The sequence below is a fragment of the Globicephala melas genome, chromosome 17, assembly GCF_963455315.2.
Source record: "Globicephala melas chromosome 17, mGloMel1.2, whole genome shotgun sequence".
NCBI classification, from domain to species: Eukaryota; Metazoa; Chordata; class Mammalia; order Artiodactyla; family Delphinidae; genus Globicephala; species Globicephala melas.
This window is the reverse complement of record NC_083330.1, coordinates 42,745,980-42,761,707: the sequence shown is the minus strand read 5'-3', so window position 1 is coordinate 42,761,707 and position 15,728 is coordinate 42,745,980. Positions and strand designations below refer to the sequence as shown.

The following is a 15,728-nucleotide window of genomic DNA, read 5'->3' as shown; positions in this document are numbered from 1 at the left end:
TGGAAGTTTTAGCCACAGCAGTCAGAGAAGAAAAGGAAATAAAAGGAATCCAAATCGGAAAAGAAGTAGTAAAGCTGTCACTGTTTGCAGATGACATTATACTATACATAGAGAATCCTAAAGATGCTACCAGAAAACTACTAGAGCTAATCAATGAATCTGGTAAAGTAGCAGGATACAAAATTAATTCACAGAAATCTCTGGCACTCCTATACACTAATGATGAAAAATCTGAAATCAAGAAAATTCTCCCATTTACCATTGCAACAAAAAGAATAAAATATCTAGGAATAAACCTACCCAAGGAGACAAAAGACCTGTATGCAAAAAATTACAAGACACTGATGAAAGAAATTAAAGATGATACAAATAGATGGAGAGATATACCATGTTCTTGGATTGGAAGAATCAACATTGTGAAAATGACTCTACTACCCAAAGCAATCTACAGATTCAATGCAATCCCTATCAAACTACCACTGGCATTTTTCACAGAAGTAGAACAAAAAACTTCACAATTTATATGGAAACACAAAAGACCCCGAATAGCTAAAGCAATCTTGAGAACAAAAAACGGAGCTGGAGGAATCAGGCTCCCTGACTTCAGACTGTACTACAAAGCTACAGTAATCAAGACAGTATGGTATTGGCACAAAAACAGAAAGATAGATCAATGGAACAGGGTAGAAAGCCCGGAGATAAACCTACGCACATATGGTCACCTTATCTTTGATAAAGGAGGCAGGAATGTACAGTGGAGAAAGGACAGCCTCTTCAATAAGTGGTGCTGGGAAAACTGGACAGATACATGTAAAAGTATGAGATTAGATCACTCCTTAACACCATACACAAAAATAAGCTCAAAATGGATTAAAGACCTAAATGTAAGGCCAGAAACTATCAAACTCTTAGAGGAAAACATAGGCAGGACACTCTATGACATAAATCACAGCAAGATCCTTTTTGACCCACCTCCTAGAGAAATGGAAATAAAAACAAAAATAAACAAATGGGACCTAAAGAAACTTCAAAGCTTTTGCACAGCAAAGGAAACCATAAACAAGACCAAAAGACAACCCTCAGAATGGGAGAAAATATTTGAAAATGAAGCAACTGACAAAGGATTAATCTCCCAAATTTATAAACAGCTCATGCAGCTTAATAACAAAAAAACAAACAACCCTATCTCAAAAATGGGCAGAAGACCTAAACAGACATTTCTCCAAAGAAGATATACAGACTGCCAACAAACACATGAAAGAATGCTCAACATCACTAATCATTAGAGAAATGCAAATCAAAACTACAATGAGATATCATCTCACACCAGTCAGAATGGCCATCATCAAAAAATCTAGAAACAATAAATGCTGGAGAGGGTGTGGAGAAAAGGGAACCCTCTTGCACTGTTGGTTGGAATGTAAATTGATACAGCCACTCTGGAGAACAGTATGGAGGTTCCTTAAAAAACTACAAATAGAACTACCATATGACCCAGCAATCTCACTGCTGGGCATATACCCTGAGAAAACCATAATTCAAAAACAGTCATGTACCAAAATGTTCATTGCAGCTCTATTTTCAATAGCCCAGAGATGGAAACAACCTAAGTGTCCATCATCGGATGAATGGATAAAGAAGATGTGGCACATATATACAATGGAATATTACTCAGCCATAAAAAGAAACGAAATTGAGCTATTTGTAATGAGGTGGACAGACCTAGAGTCTGTCATACAGAGTGAAATAAGTCAGAAGGAGAGAGACAAATACCGTATGCTAACACATATATATGGAATTTAAGAAAAAAAAAACTGTCATGAAGAACCTAGGGGTGAGACAGGAATAAAGACTGTGTCCTACTAGACCTACTAGAGAATGGACTTGAGGATATGGGGAGGGGGAAGGGTAAGGTGTGACAAAGCAAGAGAGAGGCATGGACATATATACACTACCAAACGTAAGGTAGGTAGCTAGTGGGAAGCAGCCGCATAGCACAGGGAGATCAGCTCAGTGCTTTGTGACCACCTGGAGTGGTGGGATAGGGAGGGTGGGAGGGAGGGAAACACTAAAGGGAAGAGATATGGGAACATATGTATATGTATATCTGATTCACTTTGTTATAAAGCAGAAACTAACACACCATTGTAAAGCAATTATACTCCAATAAAGATGTTAAAAAAATAAAATAAAATAAAATACTGACAAATGCTGGCAAAAAAAGCACATACTTATGCAAATAGTCTTGGAATACCAACCTCTCCTATAACTTCCACATGTAAGTTTACTCTTTAAATTAACAAGTAAATATATGAAAATCAGATAGGCAAAACATACTAAAAACGTTAAGTTAGCAAAATACAACAAATTGGATTATACAGTCATTCAGATCAACTGGCAAGAGATTCAAAATTAAGCCAAAAACAAACCTGGTTTTAGTCTACTATATGGTTCGTATTCATGTTCCAAGGCACAAACAATCATTTTTAAAATTCTATGTACTGCACTGCTATCCAAGCGAAAATCAAGAGGACCTATAACAAGGCTTTTGGTAGACTTTTCCTGAAGTGTTCCCAAATCTTCACTTTTCCCTGAAGAAAAGTCTTGTTGATTTGCAGAACCTACAAGAAGCCAAAATTATATTAATAGGTAAGCATCAATCAGATATACCAAATATATATTTTAATATTTCTCTTATCTTTTTAGCTTAGAGCTTAATGCCTTAAAACCAATTCTACATCAACTGGATACACAGAACCCTGCTGATCTGTATTTTTCTTTATGTAGATGAGAAGGTATTATCAACAAAAAACAGTTGATTTGAAAAACAATTGATTCCTGTTATCTATTTAATGTTATAAGATGTGCTATAAATTGAAATGGTCATTCTTAAATATTATTCTCTAAAACCTAATTGGCCTATACCTAATAATTCTATACACAATACTATTAGGTTGACTGGGAAAGCAGACTCTCGAAGAAGTTGCATTTTACTATTTTATCTTTGAAGTTACACGGAAAAATTGATTGCTTAAAGCTACATGTTCAAAGGTGCCTCGAGAGTTTTCTAATGACCATGGAAGTAAACAATAGGTATTACTCGCTTTGAACTTTTTCCAGAATAAAATCATTATGACCATGCTCCACAGGGTGGAATCCAATTTCCCCAATCCCTTATCTGCCCATATGTCCACGAGGAACGAAGGATGTCTTCTAAAGAAAATCTTAGCACTACCTACAGGTATTTCTCCTTATCTAACCTGTCCACACCTTTGAGATTTGATTTTAATATACAAATTCACCATTTTAAGTGATAACATACAATAAATTTTACTTAAGTCTTATGTTTATTCAAAAAAAAATAGGGAAGTAAACCTTTCCAGCATTTACTACCTTTAGAATCTAGGAAGGCCCAGTTAAACAAAAATTCTGTATCTACACCTTTTAGTAACTTTTTCAAAAATACATATCCTTCATTTCAAACAAAGGAGTCCAGTTCAATCTCTAGTCACAGTAGCAGAGACGAAAAAAATAATTAAAGTTATTATTCATATATTCTTTTTTAAAAAAATTTTTTTAATTTATTTATTTATTTTTGGCTGCGTTGGGTCTTCTGTGCTGCACGCAGGCTTTCTCTAGTTGCAGTGAGCGGGGGCTACTCCTCGTTGCAGTGCGCGGGCTTCTCATTGCGGTTGATTCTCTTGTTGTGGAATATGGGTTCTAGGCGCACAGCCTTCAGTAGTTCTGGCACGCAGGCTCAGCAGTTGTGGCTCGCGGGCTCTAGAGCACAGGCTCAGTTGTGGCGCATGGGCTTAGTTGCTCTGTGGCATGTGGGATCTTCCCAGACCAGGGCTCGAACCTGTGTCCCCTGCATTGGCAGGCAGATTCTTAACCACTGCGCCACCAGGGAAGTCCTCATATATTCTTAACAAGATGACTACACACAGACTTAAACGTCACAAATAAAACATACAAAGTTAATCTTAAACATATTTTATGATATACATAAATAAGAGTCACATTATAAATTAGGTATAAATAACATACCATTAACATAAAAAAATGCTACTTTCCATAGCTAAACCAGACATTTCTAGAGTTACCCGTTAGGATGAGGTAGCTTGAAGATAACCAGAAGGACTCTGGTTGCAAATCAAAATATTCAAAGACAAGGAAAATATCCTGCTTTGAGTCCTATAGAGGCTATTAGGCTTCTTTAAAAAATGTCAATTTACAAGAAGACCCTTCTTTTAGACATCAGATTGTCTCTAAAACAATAGAAGTCTAGAGGCTTCTATTCTTTTTTTCAGATAATGCAACTTGAATATGCCAGTAGCTTATCTAAAATGTAAAACTGTGACTGGCTTTTAGCTACATCTTTTCAGCAAGGTATTTACTTGTGCTCACCCTCAATAAGTTTGGTCACTCCAGACCCCTGAATGTTTGCCTATTCTTATTAAGAGTCAAGACAATATCAAGTTAGCCTAATTAAAATGAAGGACTTGCCAGTCTCTCCAGGAGAGCCAGAGGTAAAAGAACCTGTACTGCCTACATCTGCCCATACCTTTATACCTATTAATAGAAAATGATTCTTCTCCCTATGTGAAGAGGAATCTGCAAGCTACAAAAACAACTCCACCAACCATCTGTGCCAGTGCACAAGGAACTCTACTTTCATTCGTGAGAACTATATATGCCTACATGTCTTCTTTTACTAGAAATTCACCTACTTTCTTTCCCCAATGGTTCTCATTAAAGTTTGCTTGTATTTAACTTATACCTTATGAGTCTGAGTCTCTGTATAAAACCCATCCTTTAAAGAAAAAAAGTAGCACTAACCCAGGAACTAGAAAATTAATCCTTAAATAGAATAATTTAGGAAACACAAATGCTTCTACTCCAACATTCCCCTAAATTAACACCAACACTCTCCCAAGACATCTGGATTCAAAAGGGTAATGAACCATGATGCCTGTCTCTCATCCTTTTCCTCAATCCAATAACTAGTTTCAATTTTATCTCTATGTCTCTAAAATATTCCTGTTGTTTTCAGCTATCTACTTTAGATCCATAAAAACATTTGCAATAACTTCTTAAATAAAAAAGACTAAAAGTTACAACAATAATATTTAAAGTTATATTAATAAGAAATAATTTAGTTTCTAAAACAGTGAGTGCTTTCAAGTAGCAAAACAAAAATGAATTATCAGAATGCTTATTAATATCAAGCAGCAGCACAAGAAACTTACTAACCGAATTTTTATTTATATGTCATTTTATAATGTGAGTAAAGTACTACGACATCATTTATCACAACAAAAATAAATAATACAAGCTCTTTTTCTCACTGCATTTACTAGTTTTTTACATTAAGTCAATACTATCATGAACTTACTTAAAGCACACCAATCAAATCTGCTTTCCAAATTTCAGAATCCACTACAAACTTTGTAAAATTATTAGTTTAATATGCATTTAGATACCTAAGATAAAATTTAGGGCACTTTTTGATAACTTGGACTACAGAAACAAATAAATGTCATCACAACAAACCAAGAATTTTAAATAAAATATTTCTTGGAAGAATTCAAAATTAACCTCTTTTAAGAATTCAAAATATTTTTCTTAGGTTTATAAATACTGAAAATTCCACAAATTTCTTGTTTCAAGTAACCCAAGAAAGAAGAAAATCTGAACACGGTAGTTATCAATGCAAGTTGTAGAGTTTAAACTAGCTGGGTTCAAATTCCACATAATAGGTGTGTGATCTTGGCCAAGTTACAAAACCTGTATAGGACTGGCTGTTTCGTCATATGGAAAATGAGGATATTGTTATTGACTTATAGGGTTATTATGAAGATTAAGTTAGCTGCTACATGTAAAACACTCAGAAGAGTGCCTTACATTTAAAACCATTCAATAAATATTAGCCATTATCACCATCACTATATTATCAGTGAATATAGATTCACAATGAGAAACACACATATAAAAGCAGCTACCAAAAAGCAGGCAAAGAACAAGCAAACAGATTACTGGGTGAATGAATGAACACATTTTTAATGAACATGTGACATTCACAAGTTAAATTAACTGTGGAATCTTATTATTTACTCAAAAAAATTATCTGCTTGCACAGCTGAGAAAGTATCTGTGTAAGCAGTAAACCAAAAGCAAGAAAATGATTACCACAAGCCTAAGAAGAGCAGTTTCTTCCAATGAGGGAGGGAAAAGACTGTGATGGAAAAGGAACACACAGGAGACCAGCAATGTTGACACTGTCCTGTTTCTTGGCTTGTGTGAGGAATACACAGGTGTTTCTATTTCTTTGCTATTCTGTACGTAAATGTATAGAACTTTTCTGTTTGTATGTTATGATCTAACATTTTGGTTAAAAAAAGTTAAAGACTAAGATATCTATACAAAAATGCACAATATTCACAGGAATGGAATATGTGAAAAATTCAAAAAGTAGAAAACTACCAGCTTCTAAGGCAGAAAATATATAAGCACCCTAGCAAATATAAATCATGTTTCAATCTTTTAAAAACTTCAGAAACAAATATATACAAATAAAATTTTCAGTGAGAGGTTTCCTTTACCTGATAGGCAGACTACTTTGTACTCCACCTCACAAAATACCAAATTCACAGCTCATGTGTAAGACATCATACTAAACAAGAGGAAACCTACCAGCTTACATTCGGCAACTACAACACAATAAAAATTTGCAAAGTCCTTAGAACACAGACTTCTGAATTGTACTTTCATATGCAGGTATTCCTTGCTTTTCAAAAGTTAGCTTTAGGCCATTTCACTTTTACAAAACATCTGTTTCCCTAACCAAAATAAATGTGAAGAGAATATTCACTTTTACAACAAAAAGGTGAAAACAGCATTCACCACTTGTTTTGCAGTGAAACATTACAGAGGCAGCGCACACCACTAGCGTCTAGAGTGGCACCAGCAAACTCCTTCCCCAGGAACTATACTCAGAATCTCAATATCAAGCCACCACAGCTTTGAACTGTGTCTTTGAGCATACGCGCTTTTCTCAATTTATTTTGCACATCAGTTAACAAGATCTGTCCTAAGGTAACAGCTTCTTCACTTTACACCATTTCAGATTACCAAAGGTTTCATACGAATGCTGTAGTGGAGGAAACCTAATACATATAATTGACTCCTGAGCATCTCTACCAATGTCCACGGGTACCTCACAACACATCTTTTGTGAGTTGAGGGGGAAGATGGCGGAAGACTAAGATGCAGAGATCACCTTCCTCCCCACAGATACATCAGACATACATCTACACATGGAACAACTCCTACAGAACACCCACTGAACGCTGGCAGAAGACCTCAGACCTCCCAAAAGGCAAGAAACTCCCCACGTACCTGGGTAGGGCAAAAGAAAAAACAGAGACAAAAGAATAGGGACGGGACCTGCACCGGTGGGAGGGAGCTGTGAAGGAGGCAAGGTTTCCACACACTAGAAACCCCTTCATGAGCGGAGACTGCGGGTGGCAGAGGGGGAAGCTTCGGAGCCACGGAGGAGAGTGCAGCCACAGGGATGCGGAGGGCAAAGACGAGAGATGCCCGCACAGAGGATCGGTGCCGACCAGCACTCACCAGCCCAAGAGGCTTGTCTGCTCACCCACCACGGCGGGCGGGACTGGGAGCTGAGGCTTGGGCTTCGGTCGGAGCGCAGGGAGAAGACTGGGGCTGGCGGCGTGAACACAGCCTGAAGGGGGTAGTGCACCACGGCTAGCCGGGAGGGAGTCCGAGGAAAAGTCTGGACCTGCCAAAGAGTCAAAACACTTTTTCTTCCCTCTTTGTTTCTTGGTGCGCAAGGAGAGGGGATTAAAAGCGCTACTTAAAGGAGCTCCGGAGACCGGCGCAAGCCACGGATAACAGCGCAGACTCCAGAGATGGGTATGAGACGCTAAGGCTGCTGCTGCCGCCACCAAGAAGCCTGTGTGCGAGCACAGGGCATTATCCACACCTCCCCTCCCAGGAGCCCGTGCAGCCGGCCACAGCCAGGGTCCCAGGATCCAGGGACAACTTCCCCAGGAGAACGCACAGACTGCCTCAGGCTGGTGCAACATCACGCCGGCCTCTGCCGCCGCAGGCTTCGCCCTGCACTCCATGGCCCTCCCTCCCCGTGGCCTGAGTGAGCCAGAGCCCCCGAAACAGCGGCTCCTTTAACCCAGTCCTGTCTGAGCGAAGAACAGACGCCCTCCGGCAACCTACACGCAGAGGCGGGGCCAAATCCAAAGCTGAACCCCTGGAGCTGTGTGAACAAACAAGAGAAAGGGCAATCTCTCCCAGCGGCCTCAGGACCAGCAGATTAAATCTCCACAATCAATTTGATGTACCCTGAAATTCTGGAATACCTGAATAGACAACGAATCATCCCAAATTGAGGAGGTGGACTTTGGGAGCAAGAAATATTATTTTTTCCCCTTTTCCTCTTTTTGTGAGTGTATATGAGTATGCTTCTGTGTGAGATTTTGTCTGTATAGCTTTGCTTTCACCATTTGTCCTAGGGTTCTGTCCGTCCGTTTTTTTGTTTTGTTTTGTTTTTTACTTTTAAAAAAATTTTTCTTATTATTTTTTATTTTAATAACTTTATTTTATTTTATCTAACTTTATTTTATTTTACTTTATCCTCTTTCTTTCTTTCTACTTTTTCTCCCTCTTATTCTGAGCCGTGTGGTTGAAAGGCTCTTGGTGCTGCAGCCAGGAGTCAGTGCTATGCCTCTGAGGTGGGAGAGCCAACTTCATGACACTGGTCCACAAGAGACCTCCCACCTCCACATAATATTCAAATGGCGAAAATCTCCCAGAGATTTCCATCTCAACACCAGCACCCAGCTTCACTCAACGACCAGCAAGCTACAGTGCTGGACACCTTATGCCAAACAACTAGCAAGACAGGAACACAATCCCACCCATTAGCAAAGAGGCTGCCTAAAATCATAAGGCCACAGACACCCCAAAACACACCACCAGACGTGGACCTGCCTATCAGAGAGACAAAATCCAGCCTCATCCACCAGAACACAGGCACTAGTCCCCACTACCAGGAAGCCTACACAACCCACTGAACCAACTTTAGCGACTGGGGACAGACACCAAAAACAACGGGAACTACGAACCTGCGGCCTGCTAAAAGGAGACCCCAAACACAGTAACATAAGCAAAATGAGAAGAAACAAAAACACACAACAGATGAAGGAGCAAGATGAAAATCCATCAGACCTAACAAATAAAGAGGAAATTGGCAGTCCACCTGAAAAAGAATTCAGAATAACGATAGTAAAGATGATCCAAAATCTTGGAAATAGAATAGACAAAATGCAAGAAACATTTAACAAGGACCTAGAAGAACTAAAGAGGAAACAAGCAATGATAACCAACACAACAAATGAAATGAAAAATACTGTAGATGGGATCAATAGCAGAATAACTGAGGCAGAAGAACGGATAAGTGACCTGGAAGATAAAATAGTAGGAATAACTACTGCAGAGCAGAATAAAGAATGAAAAGAACCGAGGAGAGTCTCAGAGACCTCTGGGACAACAATAAACCCACCAACATTCGAATTATACGGGTCCCAGAAGAAGAAAAGAAAAAGAAAGGGACTGAGAAAATATTTGAAGAGATTATAGTTGAAAACTTCCCTAATATTGGAAAGGAAATAGTTAACCAAATCCAGGAAGCACAGAGAGTCCCATACAGGATATATCCAAGGAGAAACATGCCAACACATATTAATCAAACTGTCAAAAATTAAATACAAAGAAGACATATTAAAAGCAGCAAGGGAAAAACAACAAATAACACACAAGGGAATCCCCATAAGGTTAACAGCTGATCTTTCAGCAGAAACTCCGCAAGCCAGAAGGGACTGGCAGGACATATTTAAAGTCATGAAGGAGAAAAACCTGCAACCAAGATTACTCTACCCAGCAAGGATCTCATTCAGATTTGACAGAGAAATTAAAACCTTTACAGACAAGCAAAAGCTGAGAGAGTTCAGCACCACCAAACCAGCTCTACAACAACTGCTAAAGGAACTTCTCTAGGCAGGAAACACAAGATAAGGAAAAGACCTACAATAACAAACCCAAAACAATTAAGAAAACGGGAATAGGAACATACATATTGATACTTACCTTAAATGTAAATGGATTAAATGCCCCCACCAAAAGACACAGACTGGCTGAATGGATACAAAAACAACACCCATATATATGCTGTCGACAAGAGACCCACTTCAGACCTAGGGACACATACAGACTGAAAGTGAGGGGATGGAAAAAGATATTCCATGTAAATGCAACGAAAAGAGAACTGGAGTAACATTTCTCGTATCAGACAAAATAGACTTTAAAACAAAGACTATTAGAAGAGACAAAGAAAGACACTACATAATGATCAAGGGATCGATCCAAGAAGAAGATATAACAATTGTAAATATTTATGCACCCAACATAGGAGCACCTCAATACATAAGGCAAATACTAACAGCCATAAAAGGGGAAAATCAACAGTAACACATTCATAGTAGGGGACTTTAACACCCCAGTTTCACGAATGGACAGTTCATACAAAATGAAAATAAATAAGGAAACACAAGCTTCAAATGACACATTAAAGAAGATGGACTTAATTGATATTTATAGGACATTCCACCCAAAAACAACAGAATACACATTTTTCTCAAGTGCTCATGGAACATTCTCCAGGATAGATCATATCTTGGGTCACAAATCAAGCCTTGGTAAACTTAAGATAACTGAAATCGTATCAAGTATCTTTTCCGACCACAATGCTATGAGACTAGGTATCAATTACAGGAAAAGATCTGTAAAAAATACAAGCACATGGAGCCTAAACAATACACTACTTAATAACGAAGTGATCACTGAAGAAATCAAAGAGGAAATCAAAAAATAGCTAGAAACAAATGACAATGCAGACACGATGACCCAAAACCTATGGGATGCAGCAAAAGCACTTCTAAGAGGGAAGTTTATAGCAATAAATCCTACCTTAAGAAACAGGAAACATCTTGAATAAACAACCTAACCTTGCACCTAAATCAATTAGAGAAAGAAGAACAAAAACACCCCCAAGTTAGCAGAAGGAATGAAATCATAAATATCAGATCAGAGATAAATGAAAAAGAAATGAAGGAAACGATAGCAAAGATCAATAAAACTAAAAGCTGGTTCTTTGAGAAGATAAACAAAATTAATAAACCATTAGCCAGACTCATTAAGAAAAAAAGGGAGAAGACTCAAATCAATAGAATTAGAAATGAAAAAGGAGAAGTAACAACTGACACTGCAGAAATACAAAAGATCATGAGAGATTACTACAAGCAACTCTATGCCAATAAAATGGACAACCTGGAAGAAATGGACACATTCTTAGAAATGCACAACCTGTCAAGACTGAATCAGGAAGAAATAGAAAATATGAAAAGACCAATCACAAGCAATGAAATTGAAACTGTGATTAAAAATCTTCCAACAAACAAAAGCCCAGGACCAGATGGCTTCACAGGCGAATTCTATCAAACATGTAGAGAAGAGCTAACACCTATCCTTCTCAAACCCTTCCAAAATATAGCAGAGGGAGGAACACTCCCAAACTCATTCTATGAGGCCACCATCACCCTGATACCAAAACCAGACAAGGATGTCACAAAGAAAGAAAACTACAGGCCAATATCACTGATGAACATAGATGCAAAAATCCTCAACAAAATACTAGCAAACAGAATCCAACAGCACATTAAAAGGATCATACACCATGATCAAGTGGGGTTTATTCCAGGAACGCAAGGATGCTTCAATATACGCAAATCAATCAACGTGATACACCATATTAACAAATTGAAGGAGAAAAACCATATGATCATCTCAATAGATGCAGAGAAAGCTTTTGACAAAATTCAACACCCATTTATGATAAAAACCCTGCAGAAAGTAGGCATAGAGGAAACTTTCCTCAACATAATAAAGGCCATATATGACAAACCCACAGCCAACATCGTCCTCAAACTGAAAGCATTTCCACTAAGATCAGGAACAAGACAAGGTTGCCCACTCTCACCACTCTTATTCAACATAGTTTTGGAAGTTTTAGCCACAGCAGTCAGAGAAGAAAAGGAAATAAAAGGAATCCAAATCGGAAAAGAAGTAGTAAAGCTGTCACTGTTTGCAGATGACATTATACTATACATAGAGAATCCTAAAGATGCTACCAGAAAACTACTAGAGCTAATCAATGAATCTGGTAAAGTAGCAGGATACAAAATTAATTCACAGAAATCTCTGGCACTCCTATACACTAATGATGAAAAATCTGAAAGTGAAATTAAGAAAACTCTCCCATTTACCATTGCAACAGAAAGAATAAAACATCTAGGAATAAACCTACCTAAGGAGACAAAAGACCTGTATGCAGAAAACTATAAGTCACTGATGAAAGAAATTAAAGATGATACAAATAGATGGAGAGATATACCATGTTCTTGGATTGGAAGAATCAACATTGTGAAAATGACTCTACTACCCAAAGCAATCTACAGATTCAATGCAATTCCTATCAAACTACCACTGGCATTTTTCACAGAACTAAAACAAAAAACTTCACAATTTGTATGGAAACACAGAAGACCCCGAATAGCCAAAGCAATCTTAAGAACGAAAAACGGAGCTGGAAGAATCAGGCTCCCTGACTTCAGACTATACTACAAAGCTACAGTAATCAAGACAGTATGGTACCGGCACAAAAACAGAAAGATATATCAATGGAACAGGATAGAAAGCCCAGAGATAAACCCACGCACATATGGTCACCTTATCTTTGATAAAGGAGGCAGGAATGTACAGTGGAGAAAGGACATCCTCTTCAATAAGTGGTGCTGGCAAAACTGGACAGGTACATGTAAAAGTATGAGATTAGAACACTCCCTAACACCATACACAAAAATAAGCTCAAAATGGATTAAAGACCCAAATGTAAGGCCAGAAACTATCAAACTCTTAGAGGAAAACAAAGGCAGAACACTCTATGACATAAATCACAGCAAGATCCTTTTTGACCCACCTCCTAGAGAAATGGAAATAAAAACAAAAATAAACAAATGGGACCTAATGAAACTTCAAAGCTTTTGCACAGCAAAGGAAACCATAAACAAGACCAAAAGACAACCCTCAGAATGGGAGAAAATATTTGCAAATGAAGCAACTGACAAAGGATTAATCTCCAAAATTTACAAGCAGCTCATGCAGTTCAATAACAAAAAAACAAACAGTCCAATCCAAAAATGGGCAGAAGACCTAAATAGACATTTCTCCAAAGAAGATATACAGATTGCCAACAAACACATGAAAGAATGCTCAACATCATTAATCATTAGAGAAATGCAAATCAAAACTACAATGAGGGCTTCCTTGGTGGCGCAGTGGTTGGGAGTCCGCCTGCCGATGCAGGGGACATGGGTTTGTGCCCCGGTCTGGGAGGATCCCGCATGCCACAGAGTGGTTGGGCCCGTGAGCCACGGCCACTGGGCCTGCGCGTCCGTAGACTGTGCTCCGCAACGGGAGAGGCCCACGTACCGCAAAAAAAAAAAAAAACTACAATGAGATATCATCTCACACCGGTCAGAGTGGCCATCATCAAAAAATCTAGAAACATGGGCTTCCCTGGTGGCGCAGTAGTTGAGAGTCCACCTGCTGATGCAGGGGACACAGGTTCGTGCCCCAGTCTGGGAAGATCCCACATGCCGCAGAGCGGTTGGGCCCGTGAGCCATGGCCGCTGAGCCTGCGCGTCCAGAGCCTGTGTTCCGCAACAGGAGAGGCCACAACAGTGAGAGACCCACGTACCACAAAAAAAAAAAAAAAAAAAATCTAGAAACAATAAATGCTGGAGAGGGTGTGGAGAAAAGGGAACACTCTTGCACTGCTGGTGGGAATGTGAATTGGTACAGCCACTATGGAGAACAGTATGGAGGTTCCTTAAAAAACTATGAATAGGAACTACCATATGACCCAGCAATCCCACTACTGGGCATATGCCCTGAGAAAACCATAATTCAAAGAGTCATGTACCAAAATGTTCATTGCAGCTCTATTTACAATAGCCAGGAGATGGAAGCAACCTAAGTGTCCATCATCGGATGAATGGATAAAGAAGATGTGGCACATATATACAATGGAGTATTACTCTGTCATAAAAAGAAACGAAATTGAGTTATTTGTAGTGAGGTGAATGTACCTAGAGTGTGTCATACAGAGTGAAGTAAGTCAGAAAGAGAAAGACAAATACTGTATGCTAACACATATATATGGAATCTAAGAAAAAAACTGTCATGAAGAACCTAGTGGAAAGATGGGAATAAAGACACAGACCTACTAGAGAATGGACTTGAGGATATAGGGAGGGGTAAGGGTAAGCTGTGATAAAGTGAGGGAGTGGCATGGACATATATACACTACCAAACGTAAAATAGATAGCCAGCGCAAAGCAGCCACATAGCACAGGGAGATCAGCTCGGTGCTTTGTGACCACCTAGATGGGTGGGATAGGGAGGCTGGGAGGGAGGGAGACGCAAGAGGGAAGAGATATGGGAACATATGTATATGTATAACTGATTCAGTTTGTTATAAAGCAGAAACTAAGACACCATTGTTAAGCAATTGTACTCCAATAAAGATGTTAAAAAAAAAAAAAAAACACCACATCTTTTCCTCCGGAAATCTTCCTTTTGTGTCTCTATCTTCCTTGGTGGTTATCATTATCTACCAAGTAACTCAACAGCAAAATCTGATCAACTATTTGAATTTTATTTTTAAATAAAGCAATGCGAAGGCAGTGAAGATTTTAAGCACAGAATTAAGACAGTCTGATTGCAGTATAGATTATAGGAGGGCAAGAGTGGAAGGAGAAAGCCAGTAAAAAAGCTATTAGAATCTAGATGATAACAGATTGGATGAGAGCATTAATGGTGAAGCTTAAGAAAAGACAGATTCTAGATAGATTCTAGAGATAAAATTTGACAAAATGCACTGATGGGTTGGATGCCAGGAGAGAAGTGTGTCAAGATTCCCAGATTTCCAGCTTGTGCAATTAGAAGACAGTAGAAAAATTTTCCAGTAAGAGAACACTGAAAATAGGGGAGAAGTAGTGGGTAGTCATGAGGGTTTTAATAATTCAATTTCAACATATTCAGTTTTGAGATATTTGTGAGACACAGAAGTAAAAATGTCAAGTGTGCACTGGATATATTTAATTCTAAATCTGAAAGAATAAGTTTGGACTAAAAATACAAATATGGACACCAATAACATATAGAAGGTACTCAAATCCATGAAAAAGAATAAGATTACTTCAGGAAGATTTTAGGGAAAGAAGTGAATCCAGGTTTGACCAATGAGAACACCAACATTTAGAAATCCATTTTGAAAGCAGGAAGTAGAAAATTACAGTTCTTTCCTTCTGTTTTCATCTAACAAACTTAACGATCCTTCAACATCAACTCCTCTGTGAAGTCTTCAACCCCACAGACAAAGGTAGTCCCCTTCTCACCTGGACCTCTTTTAGCTGTCTGTTTACATTACTGTCCTTAACATGCTATATTAGAATCACTTATTTAAGTGCATGAACACTACCTATTGGTTTCTTGAGAAATGCTTTGGTCTTCTT

At 38.4% G+C, this 15,728-nt stretch overlaps 1 protein-coding gene across 1 annotated transcript in view; it reads right to left on the bottom strand.

Moving 5' to 3' along the window:
• Nucleotides 1–15,728, bottom strand: part of VPS13B (vacuolar protein sorting 13 homolog B) — a 798,623-nt gene that overhangs the window by 702,638 nt on the left and 80,257 nt on the right. The window contains exon 13 of the mRNA XM_060287492.2: nt 2,430–2,621. Within this exon, the coding sequence (XP_060143475.1) occupies nt 2,430–2,621 (192 nt within the window). The remainder of the gene's footprint in view (nt 1–2,429; nt 2,622–15,728) is intronic.